Source organism: Dermacentor albipictus, chromosome 1 (genome assembly GCF_038994185.2).
Source record: "Dermacentor albipictus isolate Rhodes 1998 colony chromosome 1, USDA_Dalb.pri_finalv2, whole genome shotgun sequence".
In the NCBI taxonomy this organism is placed as follows: Eukaryota; Metazoa; Arthropoda; class Arachnida; order Ixodida; family Ixodidae; genus Dermacentor; species Dermacentor albipictus.
Genome location: NC_091821.1, coordinates 61,158,064 through 61,183,581, shown reverse-complemented (window position 1 = coordinate 61,183,581; position 25,518 = coordinate 61,158,064). Strand labels below are relative to the sequence as shown.

Here is a 25,518-nt window from a genome sequence, read left to right as displayed (position 1 = left end):
AATAACATTTCATTGTTTATTTCGTACGAAGGTACTCTTCACAGCAAGAAATAAAGGTGATCAAGTAACGATTTTCCTTAATGTGGAAGGGCATTTGGGCTTTCTGGCGTTAACACGACTAAATGGAACACAAGGAATAAACAAAACAACAGTTTCTTTTTTCTGTTTCTACTCCTTCCTTGGGTAAAGTCTAATTAAGCTCCTAGCATGTTTCACAGTTCTAGAAAGCAACTAGCCCATCTAACAGCACTAGTTACAATGTCTGTTCTTGCTTAACAGTTTCACAGAAAACTAGCAAACCAAAGTGGTACTTATGTCTTAAAAAAAATATGGTACCATATACAGTGAACTCTGGATAAACGAAACTCTCTTATGCAAAAATGCCAGATAAACAGGGCGAGAGTACCAACTCTGGTGGGCCACCCATAGGAACAGTGTTAGCAAACTCTGATTAAATGGAACTGGAACTGCACTTACCTCATCAGCTCAGACACTTAATACGAGACAGGATTAGGTTGACAAGAATTACGGGAGTCTACTAAATACTTGATGTAAATTCCCTGAATTTTCTAGGTTTTCCCTGATATGTCAATAACAATTTTGTGAACATAAAAAAAAAGAAAAGGTCAGAGTCAGATGGAGGCACGATTCACATAGATGATTCTACACACAAAACAGTTTACTGCAGCACGAAAATGAGATTATGAGCATACTTATTCACCGATTTAAAGCATCAACTTCCTTGCAAAGTAGAGAAGCCTCATTCTGTGCTTCATTGACAAGCCTTTGCTTCTTTTATTGGAGCTCCTTGATGCAGGTAGCCACCCTTCTCCTGTTTTGTTCAGCCTCGGATGCATCGAGCCTGCCTTGCTTCTTTTTCTCGAGGTCCTCCTTCCACCGAATATTTGTGCCATGCACCATTTCCACCATACTTTCTGTAATGTCAACACAGGCTACACCACCTGTTGCTGAAACTCCATCATACACTATTCTCTACATAATCAGAGATTCTTCTTTCAGGTTCTCTATGAGGTACTCTTTATTTACAGAAAAATCTCTTTCAATGGCAGTATTTCCATAGGACATGGTGAGGATAATCTTGACGAAGATAAACAATTCCTTATGGTTTCGCGAGCACAGCTCAAATCACAAGTTGTCCAGTATCTGTGCCATCCTATCAAAGTTCTTGAGAAGCAGCTGTGCCAAGCTCAGCAAACAGACATGCATGTAGGATTGGTGCGCCCATTCCACTTCCAAACCGGTCGGCCATTGATCCTCCGAGTATTTCCAGCGCAATTGCTAGTCGTTTTTCGCCAACCTCCACTGACAAGGAGCAGGTCGGATCCAAGCAAGTCACTCCTGTTAGCCAGTATTTCAGAGGCAACCTTTTCATAATGTTCTGCGAGCACACCTTCAAAACAGAAATGCATTCCTTCTTGAAATTAAGCAGTGCAAATTGTGATGGTCTAGCAGCTTTACGAAGTTCATTTTTGGCAGCAAAACTAACATCAAAAGCGCTGACAGAAACAATGTTCTCAGGCTTCTCCAAATCTATTCTAATCAACTTGAAGGGTGTGTCAGCAGTGTGCAAGATTTCTTGCTTAATGATTTAGCCCAACAGTGATCGTAAGATAGCCTCCAATCCTGCAGGAAGGAAGGGGACCATTGGATTGTCCATTTGAATTTTCGGATTGGAATGGCTTCAATTCCTCAGCCAATGATAGCATGAAAGTCGGTTTTGCTGGCAGCACCGTGTCAGCTCCCAGCGTCCCAATTGTGGTGTAGCCGGTGCACGTTGGCTTGCTCTTGGCTTTAGCTAACTCCACATACTTTATCAAGTTTGGTAGTACAAGTACCTGAAGAGCTCTTGAAATCACCATGCTTTTTTGAAGCCATCAATCCGCACAGAATTTCAGAGAAAACAATGTGCTTGCTGTGATGCGAATGTAATCAGCACGGTGCGTTGGAACACACTTGAAAAGATTATAAATGCTACGCAGAAAGACTAACAAATTCCAGCCAGTCGCTGCATGGCCTGTTTTGAACGCACCATGGACCACATGCAGGCCACAGCTTCCAAAGTCTAGGATTTGTCGAATGTCATGACAACCGAGTTCTTCCTTAGGAAATCTGAAACTGAAGTTCACATTTGGCTCATCCATTGACACTTGCAATATCTTGTGCTTTGTCCTCTGTGGCTTTCTTGAAGGCAAGTGTGAGGTCTTCAGAACCAGAAGTCAGGAATCGAATTTTTACAACAGTGCCAGTCGAATCCCAGTATTTGACCAGCACATCCATTTGTTCTTTCTGCGTTACTTTGTTCAGTGATTCATCAACTGCTACAGCTATGTATGGTGCTTCAGCAAGCGCTAATAGAAGCTTCTTTCAGAAGGATGGCACAATGCCATGACAGATAGTATATCCGACTGTCTTTTCCCAATCGCACTTTCGTGGCAATTTCACAAGACTGGAACATCAACAGAAAGAGAGCTGCTGCTGATGCCACGGAACAGAGGGATGCATGAGTCATTACAGAATGCATGCGCCATATGATCTCAGCCTTTGTAACATCATCTTTCAATAGAAAGCCACGTACTGAGATGTGTACAGGTATCTGATGTAGCAGAAGGCATTGATGAGGGGCCTGTTCTCTTTGCCCCTTCTTTGACAGTCATCGGGGTTGACAGGGTTGCACTGCTTGGCTTAAACAATGAGAGTGCACATGTCTGGGAGCCACTTTCCAGTGCTTTCACGGCATTCTTATGCTTTATACTTGAAGCATGGCTAGATACTGTGTTTTTTTCTCATGTTACTGAAGCGAAATGTCTTGTGGCACACTGCATTGTGCGCTATATACATTGTTGGGCACAGGCTTAATCCAGCTAGCGAAGTCTAGTACAATGGCGTTGGTCCAGTCAGCATTGACTGAGCACTTTGTGGACGGTGACATTGACGATTTCAAGTATCTTCAAAAGCAGCTCAGATAAGCTCACCCCAAAACAAAACGATAAAAATGACCCAAGCATGAACGAAGCACAACGTACATAAGCGCACCCACGGGCATGCCGCAGATTACCACAGAATGGAGATATGGCCATACTTATTTGATGATGATGATAATGTTGACAGTTGCCTTTTAGACCGTTTGCAGCTGGCTGGTTATTGGTGCCACTTAAACTGTAGAGAGAGCTACAATGAACGGTGGTTAGCTAAGGCACAATCTCGGAGGTCACATGTAGCAGCGCCGTAGCTGCACACAGCCTCTGAGGTCGTCACAATATTCGCGTCAGTCTCGGACGCTGTGTACCACAACGGCACTGCTGCACACGGCCTCCAAGATTGTACTGCAGGTCGTGTTCATAGCTTTGTCAATCTCACCAGCCACTTTCCCCGATTTGGACGGATTTTTTGTAATTTCCCTGACAATTTCCAGAGTTTTTCAGACATACAGAGAATCCCTGATAATTTTCAGTTTTCCCAGTCGTAGACACCCTGACAATTTCAAATGGTCATGCCAAATAAACAAGAAAACTCAATATATCAGTCATTTGTGCTGTCGTGGCATCAGCGGCTGCTCTGCAACATTCACGTTGCCTAGTTTTCGCATATCTTTGATCGTGATGGTGACAGTCAAAAACCAAGAGCACATGGACAAATACCTTGTGTGAAAGAAGCTTTGATACTCCAAGTGCAGTACAATAAAGACTTTTCTTTTTCACTGCAATGAAATTAAAGAACTCCACAACTTTGAAATGAAAATTTTAGTACTTTTTTTTGTGTCATTCGCATAAACAAAACTTCTGATAAACATAAATATTTTCTGTCCCTTTGAGTTTTGTGCGGAGTCTAGTGTAGTCTCACTAATATAACACTTTAAAGAGGAGGCAGCTTATATAGAAGGGAATAGTTGGTACATGGCAAAAAGCAGTGATGAAAATACCCATAACATCATTACTGTATTCTTAGATGAAAGGGTGAGTGCTCATATTGAGGCCATATACTGAATTTGCTAGAGTATGAAGCAACCACCAATATTATGCAATGGGGGCCCCTTAACAATGTAATAAATGACAATTAAAAAAAAGCGTATCACATTGTGACGTTGAGATGAGTAGTGTGACTTAGTCACAAGCTTAAAATTGAACGTTTCTGCACAGCATGATGTGCAATTCACTGCACCAATTTGTTCCCGCAAGGGACCACCTGTGCATGTGCTGTGTCACGTGTGGACGCCCGCATGTAGCAACAACGGACTATTTATTGTGCTATTGGAAGATAATGCATGCAGCAGGCATCTGTGCTGCACATAGATACAACTTGCAAGGCTTTTCATTCAACCTTCACAGCCTGTTCCGTCTTGCCTATTATAACAAGCATGTCCAAAACTGGAATTGGAATGTGTAACAGGGATTGCTGATGTCCAGTGTGTTGATAAGGTTGTGCAGCAAGTTTCTACTTTGATTACTCTTTTTGTTGCAAGGTAGCCAAGTAACTCAATACTATCGAGAACTGCATCAAGCTCAACTCAAAGCACAGCGTAGTGCAGTCTGCCTTTTCATAAGCTTCACCAGTGGTTCATTCTATGGAATCTCCATAAGTACTTTTGCTTCATGCATCTCTTTCTGCACTATTCACATAAATGCTATAAATTCTCCATGTTACCATAGTTCTTCCAATTATTGGTTTTTTGAGTAACTTGACACAAAGTAAACAACTTACGATAGCTGTGGAGTGCATTCAAGTGCATTATACAGTCAATTGCACATCATGCTGTGTCATAGGGCACGGCAGCTGGCCACAAGGGCACATGGATAACCCGTTCGTGTTCATCGCGCGGATAGCCGCAGGCCATGGCCCCGGTGAGACACGAAGCCTACAGATCGAGAACGCGCATGGTGCGCATTCGTTTCCAGACCGCTACACCCCCGAACCAGTCCTGCTTGAATTGCACAGCAACAGCCCATTCTATGGGCACACTTCATCGACCACTTCGAGTGCCAGTTCGGGCTTCAACTTGATGTTCGTGGCGCATCAAGCGCTTCATGCCATAAGAAGGGGCGACACGGTTCTGCGGGCCATGGGGCATGGCAGCTGACCGCAAGGGCACATGGATAACCTGTTTGTGTTCATTGTGCAGGCGAAAAGCGCTTTGAAGATTGCATGCATTCGAACGAGCTTTGTTTAATTTTGCTGCCGTGCCCTGGGCTGCTGTGTGAACTAATCTTTGACGTTGTGGAAGTTGTCAAGTTATTACTATTAGCTGGAGATATAGACACAAACCTGGGTCCTGATACACCTGAAACTTCACGGCAACTACAATAAGTCCTGAAGGATTTAAACGAAATAAAGGAACAGCGCTTGACTGCAATAGACAAGAAACTCGAGCAACTTAAAACCCTAGACAAAAAGATTTCGTCTTGTGCGGTAAAGGTCACTAATCTACAGAAAGTAATTTCAACGCTAGAACTAAGACTAGACGACCTTGAAAATTGCTCCAGACGATCAAATTTAACTGTGTATGGCGTGCCAGAAATAGACAAGGAAAATGAAGACGTACTACAACTTACAGTACAAGCATCTCGCCACATACAGTACAAAGCACAGGCATCTCGCCACATACTTCTCACTGGCTTGCACGAGCAAACCCTATGTCTGTCAGCCTTACATGCTTTACGTAAAGCTTGCTGACATCCTTCTCCAAGGCATCCCAGCGCTCCACGTAGTGCAGCGGAAGGTTCCTCACAAAAACAAAGCCCTGGAGGGAGTGAATCATGCCGGGCCTCCTGTGAGGACAACGTTGAGGCAGCTTGCCCTACCGCGTCATTGCTGCCGTCGTCACTATCCCTATTTGATGCAAGCACGTTTGCGACGATCGCCTCATCGGTTAGAAGCACAGTTTCCAAATCTATGGCCGTGCACTTTCTTTTCACCAGCAATGTCGTTCATTGCCGATGATCAGCGGGCGCATCAGCCATCTCCCATTTTGGCGGCGAGTCAAACCAACTGTTGGTCAAACGATGCTGAGAAACCGCGTGGCCAGGAACGATTTCAATGCAAGCAATATAGACGAACGTGAGCGAATAAGCTGTTAGCAGAACTACGCTGAATGAAAAGCCAGCGAGCAACATGCGAGCAATCTGCGAGCAGCGCAGTTGGCGTAGTCCATTAGTGTTCTGGAGGGTGGGGCGGCGTAGAGTGATGGGCGCAGCCCATTCGTGTTCGGAGGGGGGAAGGGTCATGGGAGAGAGGCGTGGAGAGATGGCTGGAAAATTAATGCAGCAGCAGCCCATCGTGCAGCGGCTCGAATTTCTCGTTTTTTTTTTTCTTTTCAAAGACTTCGAATTTCATTACCTTTCAGCTTGGACACCCAGCAGCCAGACTTCGTTGTTATAAATGATAATGCGGCGTCGGGGCATTGTAGTAAGTGCGTTATTTCACCATGGAAAACAGAAAAGTTGACGGTGCAGCTTCTCATTGTTATAACTGATATACTGTTAAAACCAGTATCGTTATAAGTGAGTTCGACTGTCACGCATTTGTGAGATCTGTATTAGAATATGCTAACGCTGTTTGGTTTCCTTTCACCAAGGAACTCGTTAACAAACTAGAAGCAATTCAGAGGTAGGCACTAAGATATATTTACAACAAATATCGGTTAACAGACTCACTCACAGAATTGCTAAAACAGGCCGGTATACTGACCTTACAAAACCGAGCCAAGCTTGCACAATTAAAAATTATGTATCAACTTATTCATAATGAATTAAAAATAGACTGTTCCAAATACTTACCTATAGAACAAACACGACTCACCTGACATAAACATTTGCTATGATTAAACGAACGCCCATTTTATACAGAAAGTCATAAGCATTCGTTTTTTCCTTTAATGATGTGAGAATGGAATATGCTGGACCCTAGTATATTACAAACAGCCCAACCTTATCTCCTTTTTTTAACATTAGCCGAAAACGAATTGCACGCTTCACAATTATGACGTACATGCGTCACCATTTATTTGTGTGCCATTTTATTTTACTTTATTTCATTACATTGTGTACATAATCCCAATTCATTTAACGACACCTGAAATGTATCTTATGGATTGCTACCTCTTGTGTATACCTAACTTTTATAACTTGTATTACTCGCCATTACTGAGTACTATTGTTTATTTATGCACATTGTTTACCTGTTTTCCTGTTGTAATTATTACCTACCACCATTGCTATTTGATAGACTATCTCATTACCCCTTGTTACTCTTAAATTTACGGCCATGTATTATTGTGTAATTAATGCCTACCATTTTGTTCCTCTTTGTAAATTGCCTACCTTTTTGGTTACCTCTTGCTTTTTCGTAACATTATTACAATGTATTACATTATTTTTCTGCCTACTATATTGTTTGCCTTTGCTAATTGCCTATCTATTGTGTGTAATCTTAATATTGTGCTAATTATTATTGTTAAATTGTAAGATAACTATGTAAATGCCCTTTCTGCTATGATCCCTAATGGGATCGACAGTATAAATAAATAAATAAATTTAGTGTCAAATGGCCTAACCTCATGAGCTGTTCATGTAAACAAGGGCACCAATCTTGTCAGGAAGTAATCAGCATTCCAGGCTAGCATGAACTTATGTTATGCCTGTGCTGCGGCATGTATTGCAGAGTTCTTGAACATCTCTTGAGGGACATAAATGACAGCTCCAGAAAAAACAATGGCACATGCACAATCTTACATGAGGACCACCTAAAATGAAGTACAAATATTACATAGCCTGCAAGTCATATACAGTGGCTTGGGTCACTAAAACAGTCACCAAATGTGTGTGCAACACTATGAAGCACCAAAAAGAAACAAGCAGTGCTTGTGTAACGTCTTGCCAGGTCACATGCACACAGACAAAATGAAAATTTCAGCTACATCCTTACGTGTGTTATCATTAAGCATACATACATTCAAGTTGGAGATGATCCTCTCTTTTGTCACACTTTTTGGTATGACAATCACTCCTCTTTCGATCTGATAGCGAATCAAAACCTGGGGAAAAAAGAACACAAAACGTTGCACTGTATACGTCCTGGAAAGCAGCAAATTCTTATTTTGATAAGAGTACATGATGGCTCAATGTCAAACAGGACACAATTGCATACTTTCAATGCGTAAAGCAACACCATTGGCTGTGAGGGAAGAAGCCTAGAAAGTAGTTCAAACTTTCATGGATCTCATGTTACAAAGTGTAAATTAATGCCAGTGTTACGATATTGGTGGTGTGTGTTGGCATGATGGAAGAAAGACTACGCTGGTTGGCACAGCAGCTGTACATCCAGCCAAATTAAACAAAAAATTTGGCAGAACCCATCTCATGATGACTGTCAACAGTAATGTGCTTAGCATTGAAGCAATATAGTGACACAAAGTAGTGCCACCATTGAAACATCTTACATACGAGACATGTACTGCAGCGGGACTCCTCTCTCAACCTTCCCTATGAACACTCTACACCATCTAGCGCCGCCGCCGTGAGTACATGATCTCCGAAGTGCATGGTGTACTGGTGCCAGCACCGAGAAACACATCATGTGGCAGCTGAGCTCATCTCTTGTGCTTTCTTTTTTTTTTGGACATACTGCACCCCCTAGTGGTGCTATCAAGAAGTCTGCGCATTGCCTCCGAGACGAGATGCGTGGTGAGCTATTGTTGTTTTAATGCTGCAAGTTGTTCCCTCTCTAACCACACACTGAAAGGCACGTACTCAGTGACCTAAGCTGTAGCGAGGTTATATGAAGAGCGGCACATACCCAGTGCATTCATGGCACAGCCCGCTAAAGCGTTGCTACGAAAGACGTTCACTGAAATGTGGTATTTGTGGCACACCTTGCTAAACTATCGGGCTGCTGTCCTTCAGCAACCCATGTGAAGTGGGTTCGATTCTGCCCAGCACAGGAGATATTTCAAAGGTTTTTTAATAGTAAATTCGGCAGGCTGAAATCGCCCATCGCAACGTCGACTGGTCAAAATGCAGCCGGGTTCCTCGTCCGCTGCATTGGTGCTTCTGCACACTACTTTCCACAGCACACACTGCACCATATGTCAGTGACACTAAGGTTGGCACTCGGTGCGGGTTTGCCGAGCACCGGAGAGATTCCCCATCAGCCTATTTTTATGTCCATGGCAGGATGAAGGCCTCTTAACAATTTCCGTTCACCCTGCCTTGCACCAGCCGATTCCAACTTGCACCTGCAAATTTCCTAATTTCATCACCCCACTTAATTTTCTGCTGTCTTCAACTGCACTCCCTTTCCCTTGGCACCCATTATGTAATTCTAATGGTCCATCAGTTACCTACCCTTCGCATTACATGACATGCCCAGCTCCATTTTTTTCTCTTAATGTTAACTAGAATATTGGCTATGCCCAATTGCTCTCTCATCCACACTGCTCTCTTCCGGCCTCTTAACGTTACCCCTGACATTTTTCGTTCCATCACTCTTTGCATGGTCCTTAACTTGTTCTCGAGCTTCTTTGTTAACCTCCAAGATTCTGCTCTCTATGTTAGCACCAGTAGAATGTAATGTTTGTACACTTTTCTTAACGACAGTGGTAAGCTACCAGTCAGTATTTGGTAATGTCTTCTGTATGCACTCTAACCCATTTTTATTCTTCTGTAAATTTCCTTCTCACGATCCGAGTCCCCTGTTAGTAACTGACGTAGATAAATGTACTCTTGTACAAACTCCAGTCGCTGACTGGCAATCATGAATCTTGTTTCCTTGCCAAGCTATCGAACATTAATTACCTTTGTCTTCTGCATAATAATCTTCAACCCCACTTTTGCACTTTTTCGGTTAAGATTCTCATTCGTTGCAATTCATCTCCAGTGTTGCTGGACAGGACAATGTCATCTGCAAACCGAATGTAGCTTCATGCTACATTCAGGTGGATGACAATTTTTTCCCTTTTATGATACTTCCTCCACCTTACGGGATTCCACAGAACCAAGTCGCTCTATTCTGTGTCCCTGTGCTTCGAGTTGTCGATTAATTCGCTCTCACGCTGCCATCTGCTAGCCTCCTGGTTAGCTCAGATGGTAGAGCAACCGCTCCAGAAAGGCCTTGGTCCTGGGTTCGAGTCCCGCACCAGGACGAATTTTTCCTCAACTGCAAAGCGTGCTTTTTGTGAAACCCATATGGGTTTCCTTTTGTAGCTTCACGCTACATTCGGGTAGGTAACAGTTTTTTCCTTTTCAAATCGAAGACTGCCAAGATATTCACCAGTGATTTTCACTCGTAAGCCTCTCCAGTCTAATAGCTTGACTACTTCTAAGCATGCAATGAATAGCATCAGACAGGTTATGTCTCCTTGCCTGACCCCTTTCTTGATAGGTAATATTCTACTTTTGTTGTGGATTACCAAAGTACATTTACTTACAGTAAAGCTGGGCGAGTCGGTGCAGATAGTAAAGTTGTACCGACTTGCCCAGCTAGCTACCAAGAACTGAAGTAACTGGAATATTTGCAGATATTTCTCAAGATATTTACGTATGCTTCCTGGACTCCTTGATTATGCAATGCCTCCATGACTTCTCGTATCTACTGAATCAAATGCCTTTTCCTAATCTGTGAATGCCATATAGAGAACTTGACTGTACTCCACAGATTTCTCAATTATCTGATTGATGACTTGGTTGCAATCCATTGTAGAATATCCTTAACTGAAGCCAGCCTGTTCTCTTGGTTGATTGAAGTCAAGTGTTGCCCTGATTATATTGGAAATTACCTTGGTGAATATTTTATACAATACTGAAAGCAAGCTAATGGACCTATTAAAATTAAAGTTAAATTAAAAGGATGTTTTTTGTTATTATAGAGTAGCACATTCCCCACGGCAATTACCTAGTTAGGCTGCTTGAAGAGTGGCATTCACTTACTGGCACATACATAGTGACCCAAATTTGTGAAAAAAAGTTCAGTGAAGAGCAGCACAGACCGACTGGCACATAAACACAGTGCTCCAAGTCAGTGTAAAAGAGATTCATTGAAGTGCAGTACATACCCACGTCACATACTCAGTCCCACATCCCCAGTGACCCATGTCAGTGTCAGAGAGGTTCTTTGAAGAGTGGTTCATACAGTGCTACACACCAAGTGACCCAAGTTTGTCTGACGTTTGATTTCAAACCCAGTTCCCTTAGCACAGCAGCCTGACAAACTACCCATTTGACCATGCGACTACCCAGAGACCCAAATTCGCGGGAAAATGGTGATAAGACGGACAAACGAACAGCTAGTTAATGCTAATTTTTTAAATGCTAATCGCATCAAAAGAGATATGCGAGTGCTACAAATTCAGTGGCTTTCTAAGTAGGCCTGGCACAAGACCAGCTGACTTTGTACTGAATGTCTGTTTCAGGGACCTCAATAATGCTCTGAAGAGTTTGATCTACGAGACCAGCCTGGTCCAGTCTACTGGTTGAAATAACACCTGGCCATCTCTCACACTGCCTCCTGAGCACACCATGAGGACCCATGTCATGTGCAGCTCTGGTGGTTTCTACGGGTACTGACTGCATTCCCCAGTGACCTAATGATCTATCAGCATGATTTTCTCAGTTGGTTGAGCCTTCCATGCCCGAATTACTTGGCTTAAGGCTAGTCTACTGGTCTGGTGCCCTCTGCTGGTGCAGCCTTCAGATAGGCTACAGAGGCCATCACGTCACCATGTTCCATGATCAATGCTACTGACAGAGTCAAGCTTGTGCCAGCCCGATACCCACAAAAGCTGTAGGATGTGTCAAAGTACTACCTACAATTTAAAAAGTTAAGACCAAACTCTGATGCCTTTTGTCTCATAATACTGTTTGAGGCACCATGTTGTTCTGCTGTCTAGCAGAATGTACTTTGTGTAGCGTGTGGACAGCTGAGCTGCAGTACTGTTTCGTTGATGCTGGGCTCACTAATTTTAATGACAGCCAGTTTCCAAAAAACATGCTAGGCATTTGAATGCACATTTCTATTAATGTTTGTTCAGTAATTTGCATGAACACAAAAGAAAAGTGTGCAGTTTTATCATAAGAGTGCAACATATTCATTCACATAAAAATGAATTTATTGCCAGGGAAGACAACGATATCAGGGTTATCTAAAAAGCAATGAGACTAGATGCTTACAGAAAAATGCTGAAGTACCTGCAAGCCTCTGTGAAAGTACACTTTTAAAATTACATTGCATGCATGTCTAAACAGACCTTCGATTTCAGTCTGCAATGAATGTTCATGTACATTCAAATTTTCAATGTACATTTTGGACAATGGCTGCTCCAATAAGTACTAGACATGTGCAATCCATGTACGAGATACTCAATTTGAGGAAGAGCCTCTAGATACTCTCAAAACACACAAATGCTTGCGGTCTTTCCACTTTAGAAACGAGTGATGATATGAACACAGCATATGCATCTAGGAACTTCAAGTGATTGGAGATGTGTAAAAAAATGGGAATGTTTAAGCTACCTGGCTGAGAATAGTGAAAATAAAAGTATTGATGAAGAAATTCAAAATTTAAAAGCTAGAAATTTCAAATGACATTAAATATAAGACTGGCTTCACCAACCTTTGCAGTCAGATGTTTATGAGTGCCCTCAAGTTCACACAGAACGGCAGAAGGGTGTATAAATGCTGAACTATGTATAGTTTCATATGAGAGTGCCATAGCTGCAAACACAAAAGGGACACCTATATACCTGAGCAGGAGTTTTCCCATGGGCTTCAGCAATGGCCTTGATTGCAGGCTCTTCCATGAGAAGTGGGTCTCCTGGCTTTGCCCTACGAAATACACACATGAAATGTTAATGCCCATAAAGATACTTATCAGCAAAATTTTCTGTAGTGAAGAAATAGAATTTAGTAAATATTCTGTCATATTTTTGGGGCCTGTCAAACATTTAACAAAATCAGAATAGACATTAGTTAGAATATACCGAGATTGCTTTGGCGATTAAGAAGGGCTTTGGAAGTTCCGCACATGTACAATGCTCAAGGAATAAGAAAAGACAAGAAAACTTCAAGAAGAACACTCCATATATGCAATTACTTGAGACTACCATGTCATGTGCCTATGAATCTGGTCAGTAAAGGTGATGCGGATGCTAATGTAAGTGTGTCAGCAAAAATTATATTGATGTCACACAAAGAGCAGACGGTAGATATCAAAGTATGAGCATTCCCTAGCCCTAAATTGATGTATTTCATTCTGTAAGCACTGTACCTATAGGCTTCACAACTAGCTTGCATAGAATGCAATCTTCTTAATATAACGCTGTTTATTATGATGAGCTTTGCCTACTGCACTGAATACTAAAGGCATGTAAAATTATCTAGGATATGACCATATGTTGGAATCGTTGGATTTCACAGCAAACCTGTTTGTGGCTAGGGTTCCGTGCATTTTTTGTGTCTGTCAACAAATATGTGTGAGAAAAAAATATCATCAGCAATGGCTCATGCCACTGCTCGCATGTATGTCATCTTCTACCACAGCTGGCTTGTTGGCACCCTTCAATGTAACCACAGCAACACACTCGTGCCACTGCTCACTCCTTTGTCGCCGTCTTCTTCCACAGCTGACTCCGTTAGAACTCATTATGCCAGCGTTCCCATACTGCCCTTCTGTCACAAAGTGTGTGCCCGTGTCCATCTTGACATGGCTGCCATTGCCGCCACAGTCGCAGCACCACTTACACGGCGGTAGGGAGGAAAGCTCCCTATTGTTCCTGAGCTTGCGGGACTGCTTGGTCACGTGGGTGGCCAGAGCTTGATGAAGGACGAGCTAGCCACGGCGAGCGGGCAGAGTAGTTTGGAAGATGGAGCGGCGTGGTCGTGCACCGAGAGACAGTTGAAGATATTGTCGGCAGGCTGAAACCCTCAGGCTAGGGTCTTCGCTGGCAGATCGACAGACGGTGCAAGTCTGTCCAAGTCTTCGGCATTGAGGTACTAGCAGCCCAACACTTCATCAGATCGGGATTTTGGCGAGCACGCCACAGATAAGCCTAGTTATCCAACCTGCTCTCAGAACTTTCAAGCGGACTTTTTTTAATCCCGTTTCATCTTTCATTTAATTATTCATTGTGTGTTCCTTTTTGTATGTTCTGTTAGTGTAGTGTTTGCCACATTTATTGTAGCGTGCATTTTTCATTTGTGCCACGTATTTTTTTTATTATTTCGTGAGTGTTGTAAATTTCCACGTGGTGGGCTTAGTGTCGCGCGTTGCGTCACAGTGTGTTGTGTGTGACCCGCACACTTTCCACGAAGCTTTGCATCATCTGCTTGCAGTTTGCTTATATTTTTTTCATCATGTCTCTGGCCTGATTTTATTTTATTAAACTGAGTTTGCTTTTATGCCGCCTCCCGTCTCATGCCTCTGGTCCATGGTCGATCAGGCGTGGACCTTATCGCCGGTCAGCAGTCGAACCATCTGTAAATGCACGTGGGGTGGGTTTGTTGCCATCCCATCACCTCCGTTTCGGACAGTGCAAGTAATCATAACCCAATCTTTGACACCCTACCTCTGTGAAGGCACGGACTGCACTGGCCACTGCCAGTCGGTGCAGTGGTTTTGGTCTCAAATTCTTTGCCTCAATATATTGCAAAATGAAAACACGAAGACATATAACAAATGTATAGCACGAATGATTGTGGAATGTATAAATATAAATGTGTGTGCGTACCTTTCGTCACGATGACCACCGATCAAGATAATAAATGTGTACCTTTGTTCAAAATTCTGCGCCACCTCTTTGTTGTGTGCTACAAAGCTTCACTCATCATTTTTTCTACCTTACCGAACACTACTACGTGTGCACTGCATTATAGTATATGATCAGCATAAAGTGTAGAAGGCACAACAGCCAAGAAACATGGCAGACAGTTTTACGAGTAGTCATTTCTTACAATAAAATGCTACATTAAGAGTTTACAGTTTAATTTACATTTGTTCATAGCATGCCTTGGCATGTAAGGAACACGACATGTTTCAGACCTTGTTTACACACTGATGTCACAAAGATGCAGTGCCCACTATTGTGATATGTCTGAAGAAGGCGATGGCGATAAACTGCTGGGATCCTGCGCCATGAGCATGAGCAAAAAAAGTAGATGTTCTGCAGGAACTTGTTCCAACTACATGTCTTTTGTCAATGATCTAGTTTTGGTTTCCCCACACCCTAAACAGATAGTTTCCTAGGCAGAACAAGTTATATTGCCAATGCTCTAGTACTGGGTTCACCATGACCCTAATCAAATAGTTTCCTAGGCAGGATGTGTTTTATTGCCTACCACTATTGACCTGTCCTGGAAAATGTTATACCTTTAGAAGGTATTTTTCCACTCTTATGGAAAATGGCCACTCGTATGGTAGCTCTCCTACAGATATGATAAGCATTTTTATGACTGTAAAGGAGCTCCCAATTTAGCATATACCTAATAGTGACCAGCAACACTATTACATAGTACAGTTTATACAGCTTGAAACCATCAAAGGCTACAGAGAAAGACAAAACAAGGGAGAACATCAAAGCAATCCTTACATCCTTACATCTGTTTTTCATTTATCAGAAGTTTTTCATGACCAGTGTCTCCTTAATGTTTGGGCAGCACCATTTCATAATTTATAATACATTAAATACAACGAAACATGACTTATGCCAGCACATCTAACTGTGGTAATTTGTCAAAATGCATTCGTAAACAGATTTGCCAAATGAATTTATAAAGGCAACAACACATAAATATATCAAGCAAATTAAAATTGTTAACTGGCGATGCAATGCACTATCCACTTTCGTCATCGAACAACAATTCATTTATCAAATATACAGTAAAAACTAGTGGTATATATGAGTAGAGAGCCCCAGCATGATGAAATACAGATGACCCTGATTGCTGGCACTGTCTTGGGTAACGCACTCAGAAATGCGTACAATAGTGCACGGCAGAACAGTACAAGTTGTACAAATGTTTTCCTTCACTGAATGCAAGCACTTAATGTGGCGAAAGCTCCTCTGGCAATAGTGCGTGCTTTTGTTTCTTCTTGAGCACTAACTTTGTGCAAATAAAAACAATCCCTCACACAATTGCACAATTCAGATTACCATGGGCGATCAGGGGAACCCAAGGGGCTGTAGGCAGTAACAGCGATGTTGTGCTTTTTGCAGAACTCAATCAGTTCACTCTGATTCAAGTAGGGATGGCACTCAATCTAGAAATGCACAAGAATAATCACAATAAGTGAAAGAAGAGCTGTAGAAAGCTAAACAATCCACAAAGTCCAAAGTATACCTTAAATGCATGCATAAATGCGCCACATAACTTGTGGTTTTTTAAAAAAGTCAGGCTAATTCACTCATGATTACATCAGGGAAGACCAATGAAAACCACTCAGTTTGTTGCATTGATTTAGCCTTCTCTGTACCTTTACCAAATGTGCACAGGTCGCAGTGTGCATGACTGAAGCAGACTCCAGGGCACCTCTAGAGCAACCCTGGGGCCCTATAACGTACAACTATTCCAATGTTTTTATTCCAATCTCCCGACGTCAAATTTGCGTAACCGCAGACGCAAACATTGGGCAGTCACCCCTACGGTTGTCTTAACAGACCAATCAAGCGCTCTCCTCGTTCGTAGCAGGTCACTTTTGTTTGCTTGAAAAAAGAATAACATTGCCTGCACTGAGCGGCTTGTCTTATCTAATTGGCTGACAAGAGGCAAGGAGCATGTTCAAGCGGAGAGGGATTCGATGAGGCCGAGCCACTGCACTGAAAATCGATAACCGGATGAAGGGGGTGGTGCTGGCGTCTGCGATTGGTCCGCTTTCCCTCACTTAGCTTGCGGTGGCTGGTTGAAAATCGGGGCGGCATGCAACAGAAGCTTAAGAATGATGTTAAAATGTGTCTTCAGCAAAGAAAAGCTGACAGAACGAGGTCGTAAACATGCTGAAGGTGCTTGAAAACGTTACACGGCCATGCAAAAGGTTTTGTTATATGCAATTAAATCCATGCTCTCCCGCAGGTGCGAGTAGCCAGTCCCTGAGCTATAGGCGGCAGCCATCTTTTATTCCTTTTGGAACGGGGCAGCCTGCAGCTATTCAGAAGAAAATTCAGTTTTGTTCGGCATATTAGTGCATCTTTAACGTGTACACGTCACTTTGACCAGTGAGCTTTTGCGGTTTTGCGACGACGCATGACTGGCAGGTGAAGTGGGTGCATCCTGAAAACTTTTGACCAATATCCGTGGGCTAATGGCGAAAAGGCGCCAAATTAGAAAACTATTTTTCTTTTCTTCAGTCAAATCATGCATAATCGATGTGTACACGCCATATCAGATGGGGAGCTATCGCGATTTTCGTGACGTCACGTGACAGACAGGTGAAGTGGGGGTGGTCCAAAAAAGACTTTGACCAATCGCAGAGGGCTGACTGCAGAATTGGAATAGAAAAGTTTGGAATGGTTTTATCTTATATTGCCCCTGGTGCTCCAATGCTTTGACTATGAGGGGCGCTGTCTGGAGCTTCTTTAGACAACTAAGAGTGCTGCCAAAGCACCTTCATGGGGCCCAGCATCAACAGATCAATGCACGCAGAGTGGTCCGTGTACTCTGACAAAGGCTTCTGGCCACCTACATTTTAGCCTACAGCAGGGGTCCAGTATCCTGTAGAATGCATTTGCACCCTTTACCACAGGCCACTGGGTTCAGAACTTTTTATTATCAGCAAGAAGAGTCTGATTGGCAGGCTACTGCTAGTTGTACTGTGTACAGTCGATTTAACCAAAGATGGAGGAGATATCATGCACCTCAAAGGTCCCAGAGAACTGGAAGAATGCCAACATTATACTAATCCACAAAAAGGGAGACATTAAAGAATTGAAAAATTATAGACCCATTAGCTTACTTCCATACTGTATAAGATATTCCCCAAGATAAATTCCAATAGAATAAGGGTGTAGTGCGGGGTGCGAGCGTGGCTGGAAATCAGCAGAAAGAATCGAGTGATGCAACCCTGAAGAACAAGCAACAATTGACTTTATTTTTGTGTTCGTTCAGCCTCTACGGCTTGGTTGCACACCCTCACACCACTTCCCTTTTCCACACACTCCGCAATATTTTATCGAGTCAAAAGGGGAAAGGGTGTCTGGCTGCTGCTGTGCGACCGTGAGGCCACCACATCACTTCCCCTCCTAGTGAGTTAGCAAACGTTCATAGGACAATTTAAATTGTTCACAAGTCCATAAGACGGGGTGCCCTGGAGACTCGTCCACTGCGTGTCATTGTGACTTGGCGTGGTTGGACGAGTATAGCCTTGGAGGGTGGTGCGCTGGCTTCAGTCGATCAAGTGATACCACTTTGCGACGACCGCGCACGTCGATAGTGAACTGCTTCTCACCTCAACGCAGCACTTGGAATGGCTCATTATATGGTGGTTGGAGTGGCCGATGAATTGCGTCGTGGCGCACAAACACGTGTGTGCACGAAGCGAGTTCTGATGGTACGTACACCGCGCGTGGCGCTGCCCGTCGCGGTGGCATAGTGCGAAGGTTTTCCATTATGTCTCGTAGCCTAAGTGCATAGGCTGCAGTGTCTGTACAACCATCTTGCAGGCTGCCCGTGAAGAATTCTCTTGAAAGGTGCAATGTCGTTCCGTAGACCAGTTCGGCCGCGCTGCAGCCGATGTCTGTCTTGACAGCTGTCCGGATTCCCAAGAGGATGAGTGGTAGTGCCTCCATCCAGTTGCGCTCTTCTGTTGCGGCGAGCGCAGACTTGAGCTGGTGGTGGAAACGCTCCACCATGCTGTTGCTAATCGGGTAGTAGGCGGTTGTTCTGATGCGTGATGCACCAATGAAATGCGTAATGCTGGCGAAAAATGATGATTCAAACTGCCTTCCACTGTCCTTTGTTATTATAGATGGTGCACCGAAATGAGCAACCCAGTGGTGCAAGAAGGCGCGGGCAACCGTGTGAGCTGTGATATCCACTATAGGTATGGCCTCCGCCCAGCACGTGAATCTATCAATGCACGTCAGTAAATAGACATTCTCTTGGCAAGGCGGCAGAGGTCCGACAATGCCGAGGTGTACGTGGTTGAAATGTGCGTCTGGAGGCGTGAACGTTGCCAACGGGGTCACAGTATGTCGAATTTTGGCACGCTGACACGGTATGCATCCTCTTGCCCAGCAACACACGTCTCGGTTAATACCTGGCCAGATGAACCTTGGTGTGAGCAACTTTTGTGTAGCTTTGATTCCTGGATGCGATAGCTTGTGAACAGAAAGGAAAATGCAGCGATGTAGATTGGCAGGCACAAAGGGGCGTGGATTGCCCGTGGAGATGTCACAGCAAATCTGGTCGCATGATCCCGGAATCTGCATCCACTGTAGCTTGAGGGCCGTTTTTGTTGTTAGGAGGCTTTTTAGCTCTTCGTCTTCTCTTTGGGCTGCCGCCAGTGCGTCGAAATCAACGCTTTCTGGAGGGTTCGCAATGTTTATAGCGCTCCGTGACAGGCCATCGGCAATGACGTTGTTGCTCCCTTTTACGTGGCGAATGTCTGTCGTGAACTCGGAGATGTATGCCAGTTGCCGAAGTTCACGGGCCGTGTGCGTGCCGCCGTCCGAACGCATAGAGCGGAGAGCATAGGTCAGCGGCTTATGGTCGGTTAAAATGAAGAACTCGACGCCTTCCAAGAAATGCCGGAAGTTGCGTATACTCGAGTAGACGGCCAGCAGTTCACGCCCGAAGGTTCTGTAGCAGTGCTCAGTAGGCGTCAGCTTCCCGAGAAGAATGCAGTTGGGTGCCATGTGCCATGTTGCCAGCTGCTCAGCTGTTGCAACACGGCGCCGATGGCTATGTCTGAGGCATCGACCATTAAACACTGGGGAATTCCTGGCCGTGGGTATGCCAGGAGAGCCGTATTTTCCAAAGCCTGCTTGCTTTGGTTGAAAGCCCTTTTCGCTTCTTCGCACCAAGGCAGGTCATTCGAAGATCCTTGCGTTGCCTTGAGCAGTCCGTGAAGCGGTTGTATGATATGGGCGCATTTATGCACAAAGTGGCGGTAGAAGTTTAGCAATCCGAGGAATTCACGCAGTTGGTGCTTTGTAGTTGGCCGTGGAAAATCTTGTATGGCCTGCACTTCAGATGGGTGTGGCCGTACTCCTGAGCTCGAAATGATGTGGCCCAGAAATGATAACTCAGGCACGCCAAGTTCACTCTTGGCCACATTGACGGTAACGCCGTGCTCAGATAGACGCTGAAAACCAATCCGCAGGTGCTCTTCATGTTCTTCTGGAGTGGTGCTCGCGATAAGCAAGTCGTCCAGGTAGGCGTGACAAAAATTGAGGCCTCGTAAAACACCATCGATAAACCTTTGGAACGCGTTGCAAAGGCCGAATGGCATGCCCAGGAATTCGAATAGACCAAAGGGTGTAGCGATAGCAGTCTTGGGGACATCTTCTGGTGACACAGGTATTTGGTGGTATGCCCGCACGAGATCCATTTTTGAAAAAAGTTTGGCCCCATACAGACCTGCTAGTATGTTGTGAATATGTGGCACGGGGTACCTGTCACGCGTTGTGACACTGTTCAGCGCTTGATAGTCCCCGCAAGGATGCCAGTCACTCGATCGCTTAGGAACCATGTGGAGAGGGAGATGCCCAAGGACTGGAAGAAGGTTGGATGATACCCAACTCCAACATATGGTCGAATTCCTGTTATGCCACCACCAGTTTCTCAGGCGACAATCAACGTGGTCGAGCGTGAACCGATGGTCCTGTAGTAGTAATCTGGTGAAATTTACTGGGGATCCCACCTGGCGCTGGTGTGTCAGGTCGGAAAATTCACTCAGTATGGAAGTGAAATGAACAGGGCCTGCTGGTTTGATCAGCGTAGGGCTGAGCGGCGTATGTCTCGAAGGCTTGCCTTTTACATCGCTTTGTGACATAGGGTCCTGTAACCTCCAGTTACGCATGTCGACTAACAGTCCGAAGTGGCGCAGAAAATCCGACCCAAGAATGGCGAATTTCATGTCTGCCAATATGAAAATCTATCGTAGCGTTTTCTGCAGGCCCAGACTGACAGTTAGGGAGCGGTTTCCATACGTGGCGATGGCCGTGTTGTTGACTGCTTGCAAAGGCAATGTGTTTGGGTGCTTTCGGTCTGCGAGTGATGCTGGAAGTACGCTCACTTCGGTGCCTGTGCCGACGAGGAGGGTTAGGAAAAAGACTGATGAGCGACGTTCTTGCATGGCAGAAATGCTGGTCGCCCTCAGCGCCTGCCTGGGGCATTTGCCAAGAGCTCGCAGGGTGGTACGCATTTGCGTGCAGCGTTGCTGAACTTGCGAAGGTACCAACATAGTTTTTGGGGTTTCATAGGCAACTGCGGAGCACTCTGACTGGTTGATCGTGATACGATATGGAGGGCTGCCACGGAATACACGAGACGCGAGATTTCGTTCTTCATCTCTTGAAGCTGCTCATGTGGGAGCTACTGCCATGAGCTGGTCGGCTAACTCGGCCAGCTTGGATAGATTGTTCTCATTTGAGGCAGTCATGACCATTGCGACATTCGGGGGGATTTTCTGTAGAAATATTTCTCGGAGCAGCAGGCTGTCAAGACCATCCACTTTGCTGCCCAATAATTGCTGCATATGACGCAGCAGCTGGCTTGGCATCCTGTTGCCAAGGTTGGCTTTGTGGAGAAGCTGTTGTAGCCGTTGACTTTTGGGGGGTGTGATCCTGCGAATTAGTGTCGCCTTCAACGCCTCATAAATGTTCTCTGCTGGTGGGGAAAGTAGCAGGTCTCAAATTTCACTAGCGGTTGATGGGGGCAGAGTGCTCACCACATAATGGTATTTCGTGGAATCTGCTGTGATGCACCGTGCAGCAAGTTGTGATTCTACCTGAATGAACCACAATGCAGGGTCCGCAGTCCAAAACGGAGGCAATTTGACGTCGACACCGGAGAGTGTCGGAATTTCGATGCCTTGAAGTGTGTCCATAGCACTTGCTGCTCGTCCGGGTCACCAATGTAGTGTGGGACGCGAGCGCGGCTGGAAATCAGCAGAAGGAAGCGAGCGATGCATCCCTGAGGAACACGCAACAACTGACTATTTTTGTGTTCGTTCAGCCTCTACGGCTCAGTTGCACACCCTTGCACCACTTCCCTTTCCCACACACTGCGCGATATTTTATCGAGTCAAAAGGGGAAAGGGTGTCTGGCTGCTGCTGTGCGACCGTGAGGCCGCCACAAGGGCAACACTTGACTTCAGTCAACCAAGAGTACAGGCTGGCTTCAGGAAGGGATACTCTACAACGGATCACAGCCATGTCATCATCAGGTAATCGAGAAATCTGCAGAGTACAATCAACCTCTCTATACACTCTTAGAAAAATGTACACCCTTTGGGGCGTATCTTGTCCCACAACAATAATCGTCATCTGTCTTGCCCACGTTTCCTTTCTTTAACGCTGCGAGCCCGGTACTTCCCAGTCACGAACGGCATGCGCGTTATCAGTGTGACGCAGCATTCTTGACAGGAAAGTAGCGAGCGCCGAGTTTCAAGAAAGGAAACGCAAGCAAGGCAGATGACGATTATTGTTGTGGGACAAATATACACCCCAAAGGGTGCAACCGTTTTAAGAGTGTATGGCTTTCATAGATTATGAAAATGCATTTGTTTCAATAGGGATACCGGCAGTCATTGAGGCATTACGCAATCAAGGAGCACAGGAGGCATACGTGAATATCTTCAAAAATATCTTCAAAGATTCCACAGCTACCTTGATTCTCCACAAGAAAAGCAGAAAGACACCTATAAAGAAACGGGTCAGGCAAGGAGACGCAATCTCTACAATGCTATTCATTGCATGCTTGGAAGAAGTATTCAAGCAATTAAACTGCGAAGGCTTAGGAGTGAGGATCAACGGTGAATATCTCAGCAGCCTTTGGCTTGTAGATGACATTGTCCTGTTCAACACTGGGGACAAACTGCAACAAATGATTGAGGACCTTAACAAAGAAAGTAAGAGCAGCGTTGAACATTAATATGCACAAGAAAAAGATAAAAGCCTGTCAGGGGAACAAGAGTTGAGGATCACCAGTCAACCTAGAGTCTGTGAAGGTGTACACTGACCTACGTCAATTACTCACAGGGTAATCTGATTATGAGAAGAAAACTTACAGAAGAATAAAAATGGGTTGGAGTGCATATGGCAGGCATTGCCAGATCCTGACTGTGAGCTTACCACTATCATCATCATCATCATCATCATCATAAACAAAAGACACGCACAGTCACTGCATTCTACCGGTGCTAACATATGGGACAGGAACTTCGAGGTTGACAAAGAAGCTTGAAAACAAGTTAAGGACTACGCAAAGAGCGATGGAGTGACGAATGTTAGGCGTAATTGAGACGGGAAGAGAGCGGTGTGGATCAGACAGCAAGCAGGAAAAGCCGATATTTGGATTGATATTAAGTGAAAAAAATGGACCTGGGCAGGCCATATAATGCGTAGGATAGACAACTGGTGGACCATTAGAGTTACAGAATGGGTGCCAAGAGATGGGAAGTGCAGTCGAAGACAGCAGAAAACTAAGTGGGGTGATGAAATTAGGAAATTCGCAGGTGCACATTGGAATCAGTTGGTGCAGGACAGGGGCAATTGGAGACCGCAGGGCCTTTGCCCTGCAGTGGACACAAAGTAGGCTGATGATGATGTGCAGCAAAGATTCAAGCATTGATCTACGCTGGAATCTATGTGAAGTGTCAAGGAATAACTTCACTTTAAAGCTTAGCAACCGCTGAGGCTAGGATGATGTAATGTATAAAAAGAGCCATGAAAGCCAGTTTCAGAACAAAAAGCACTTGCAATAGTGGCCAGCCTATCTACATGCTCAATGTAAGTTATCTCAACCAGTGGCTCATGGTAGATGGTGCAAGCAAAGTTGTGAACAAACTTGCAAGCATGTTTGGGTCTGTACTGAGCTTGAAGGCTTCACACTGCAGAAGTAGGTACTTCACTTGCACATTCTACATGTCTGGATGACCCTCATTACGTGGAAACAATTACATAATAGTGGTGGCCCAGCCTGTTTAGGATTTTGAGCAATTTTTGGAGCAGTAACAATGTCGTTCTGGAGCGGTTTAGGTGCAGCCCCACCAGCATTTTGGAGCAGTTTTTGAGCAGAAAAATTGGTCTTTTTGTAACACTTGGAGTAGTTCAGCAGTAATCTGTAGCCATTTGGCGAAGCTTGTTATTACTGTGCAATTAGTAAGTGCTGCTCAATAGTGAAGTGAGACACAAAGCCAACAGCGACCAATTAAGCTATACGGACGGTATACTATGCATGGTATTTTGCAAGCATTTTTATTTGGGTAGGCAAGGAACTTAATTCTGTAAACAACTAAATTTTGTAGGCCAACGAGAACAAAGGTATGTGCCTGAGCGCAAGACAGACATAAAATTAACAGTGCTAACAGTCAAACCTCAACATAATGAATGCTGATTTAACAAACTATTTTTATTTACAGATTTTAGCTGCACTGAAAACCGTGCACTTATTTTTCACAATTTAACAAAGTAACTTTGTGACGCAGTTACAATTTAACAAAGTTTTCGACCATTTCAATCATGTACTTGGAGCCTGCATGGTTAGTAAATCTAGCAAAAGACTATGTCAGTTATTTCAAACGTTCTTCTGTATGAAAAGATTGAGGGGCAAAATCACTGTCAAAGCACACGCGCTGGGACGCAATAGGCAGGAAACACCATTGCGCCATTCATTCTGTTGGTAAATAACTTGGAGAAACATGAGAGCTGATGATTCCTTCTGTGCAGAAGGGATGGGGAGGGAGCGAACACGCGGTAACGTGATCAAGCACGGGTTGGTAGGGGGTGGGGAGGACCGCCACAAGTCTAGTGTTGGCGGTCGCGTAATCTCCAATTTCCGAGACATGGTACGAAGCGCTCATTAGCGTTGTGACTGCAAGTTTGTGGTCATCGAGTGAAATCTGTTAATGTCTGCCTGAGCGGCGTGACACTAATAAAACTACAAACCTTACTTTGCATAGTCCCTTTGCTACCGTCATCAATGCTCCAATTTCCTGGCAAAACTAACTTTTTTTTATGGTTCAGGACGAATATCCATATCCTTTTACACTTTTGTTTTTCATTTGTGGGGACCGGCTGCAGGCACTAAGCGTAGTCAGCTATGGCGTCTGATTTACGGGGCCACGTGCCGCCACACATGCAAATCTCGTACGCTGTGAGCCATGTCAATGCACTGCTCTCGGTGTGATCTGCACTGCATGCGCTGGTGCTCATAACAGGGCTATGACGCCCCGACATTCTTGCAATTTGTTTATAAGTGCTTACTAAAAAGATATTATCCACACACCCAGAATGCTCTGGGAGTTTGTGAAGTTGATTTTAATGCTGAAACTTGAAATCCTCAAATTAATGAAATTCAC

The 25,518-nt window shown here is 44.4% G+C and overlaps 1 protein-coding gene and 1 pseudogene across 3 annotated transcripts in view; both read right to left on the bottom strand.

The window, feature by feature from the left end:
- The window catches only part of LOC135918351 (aldo-keto reductase 1B-like), a 44,657-nt gene that overhangs the window by 5,709 nt on the left and 13,430 nt on the right, over positions 1–25,518 (bottom strand). For all 3 annotated transcript variants that reach the window (XM_065452027.2, XM_065452026.2, XM_065452025.2), the window contains exons 7-9: positions 16,154–16,260; positions 12,749–12,830; positions 7,964–8,047 (exon numbers count right to left, since the gene is read on the bottom strand). In XM_065452027.2, coding sequence (XP_065308099.1) covers positions 7,964–8,047; positions 12,749–12,830; positions 16,154–16,260 — 273 coding nt within the window. The remainder of the gene's footprint in view (positions 1–7,963; positions 8,048–12,748; positions 12,831–16,153; positions 16,261–25,518) is intronic.
- Positions 1,057–5,773, bottom strand: LOC135918370 (uncharacterized; annotated as a pseudogene).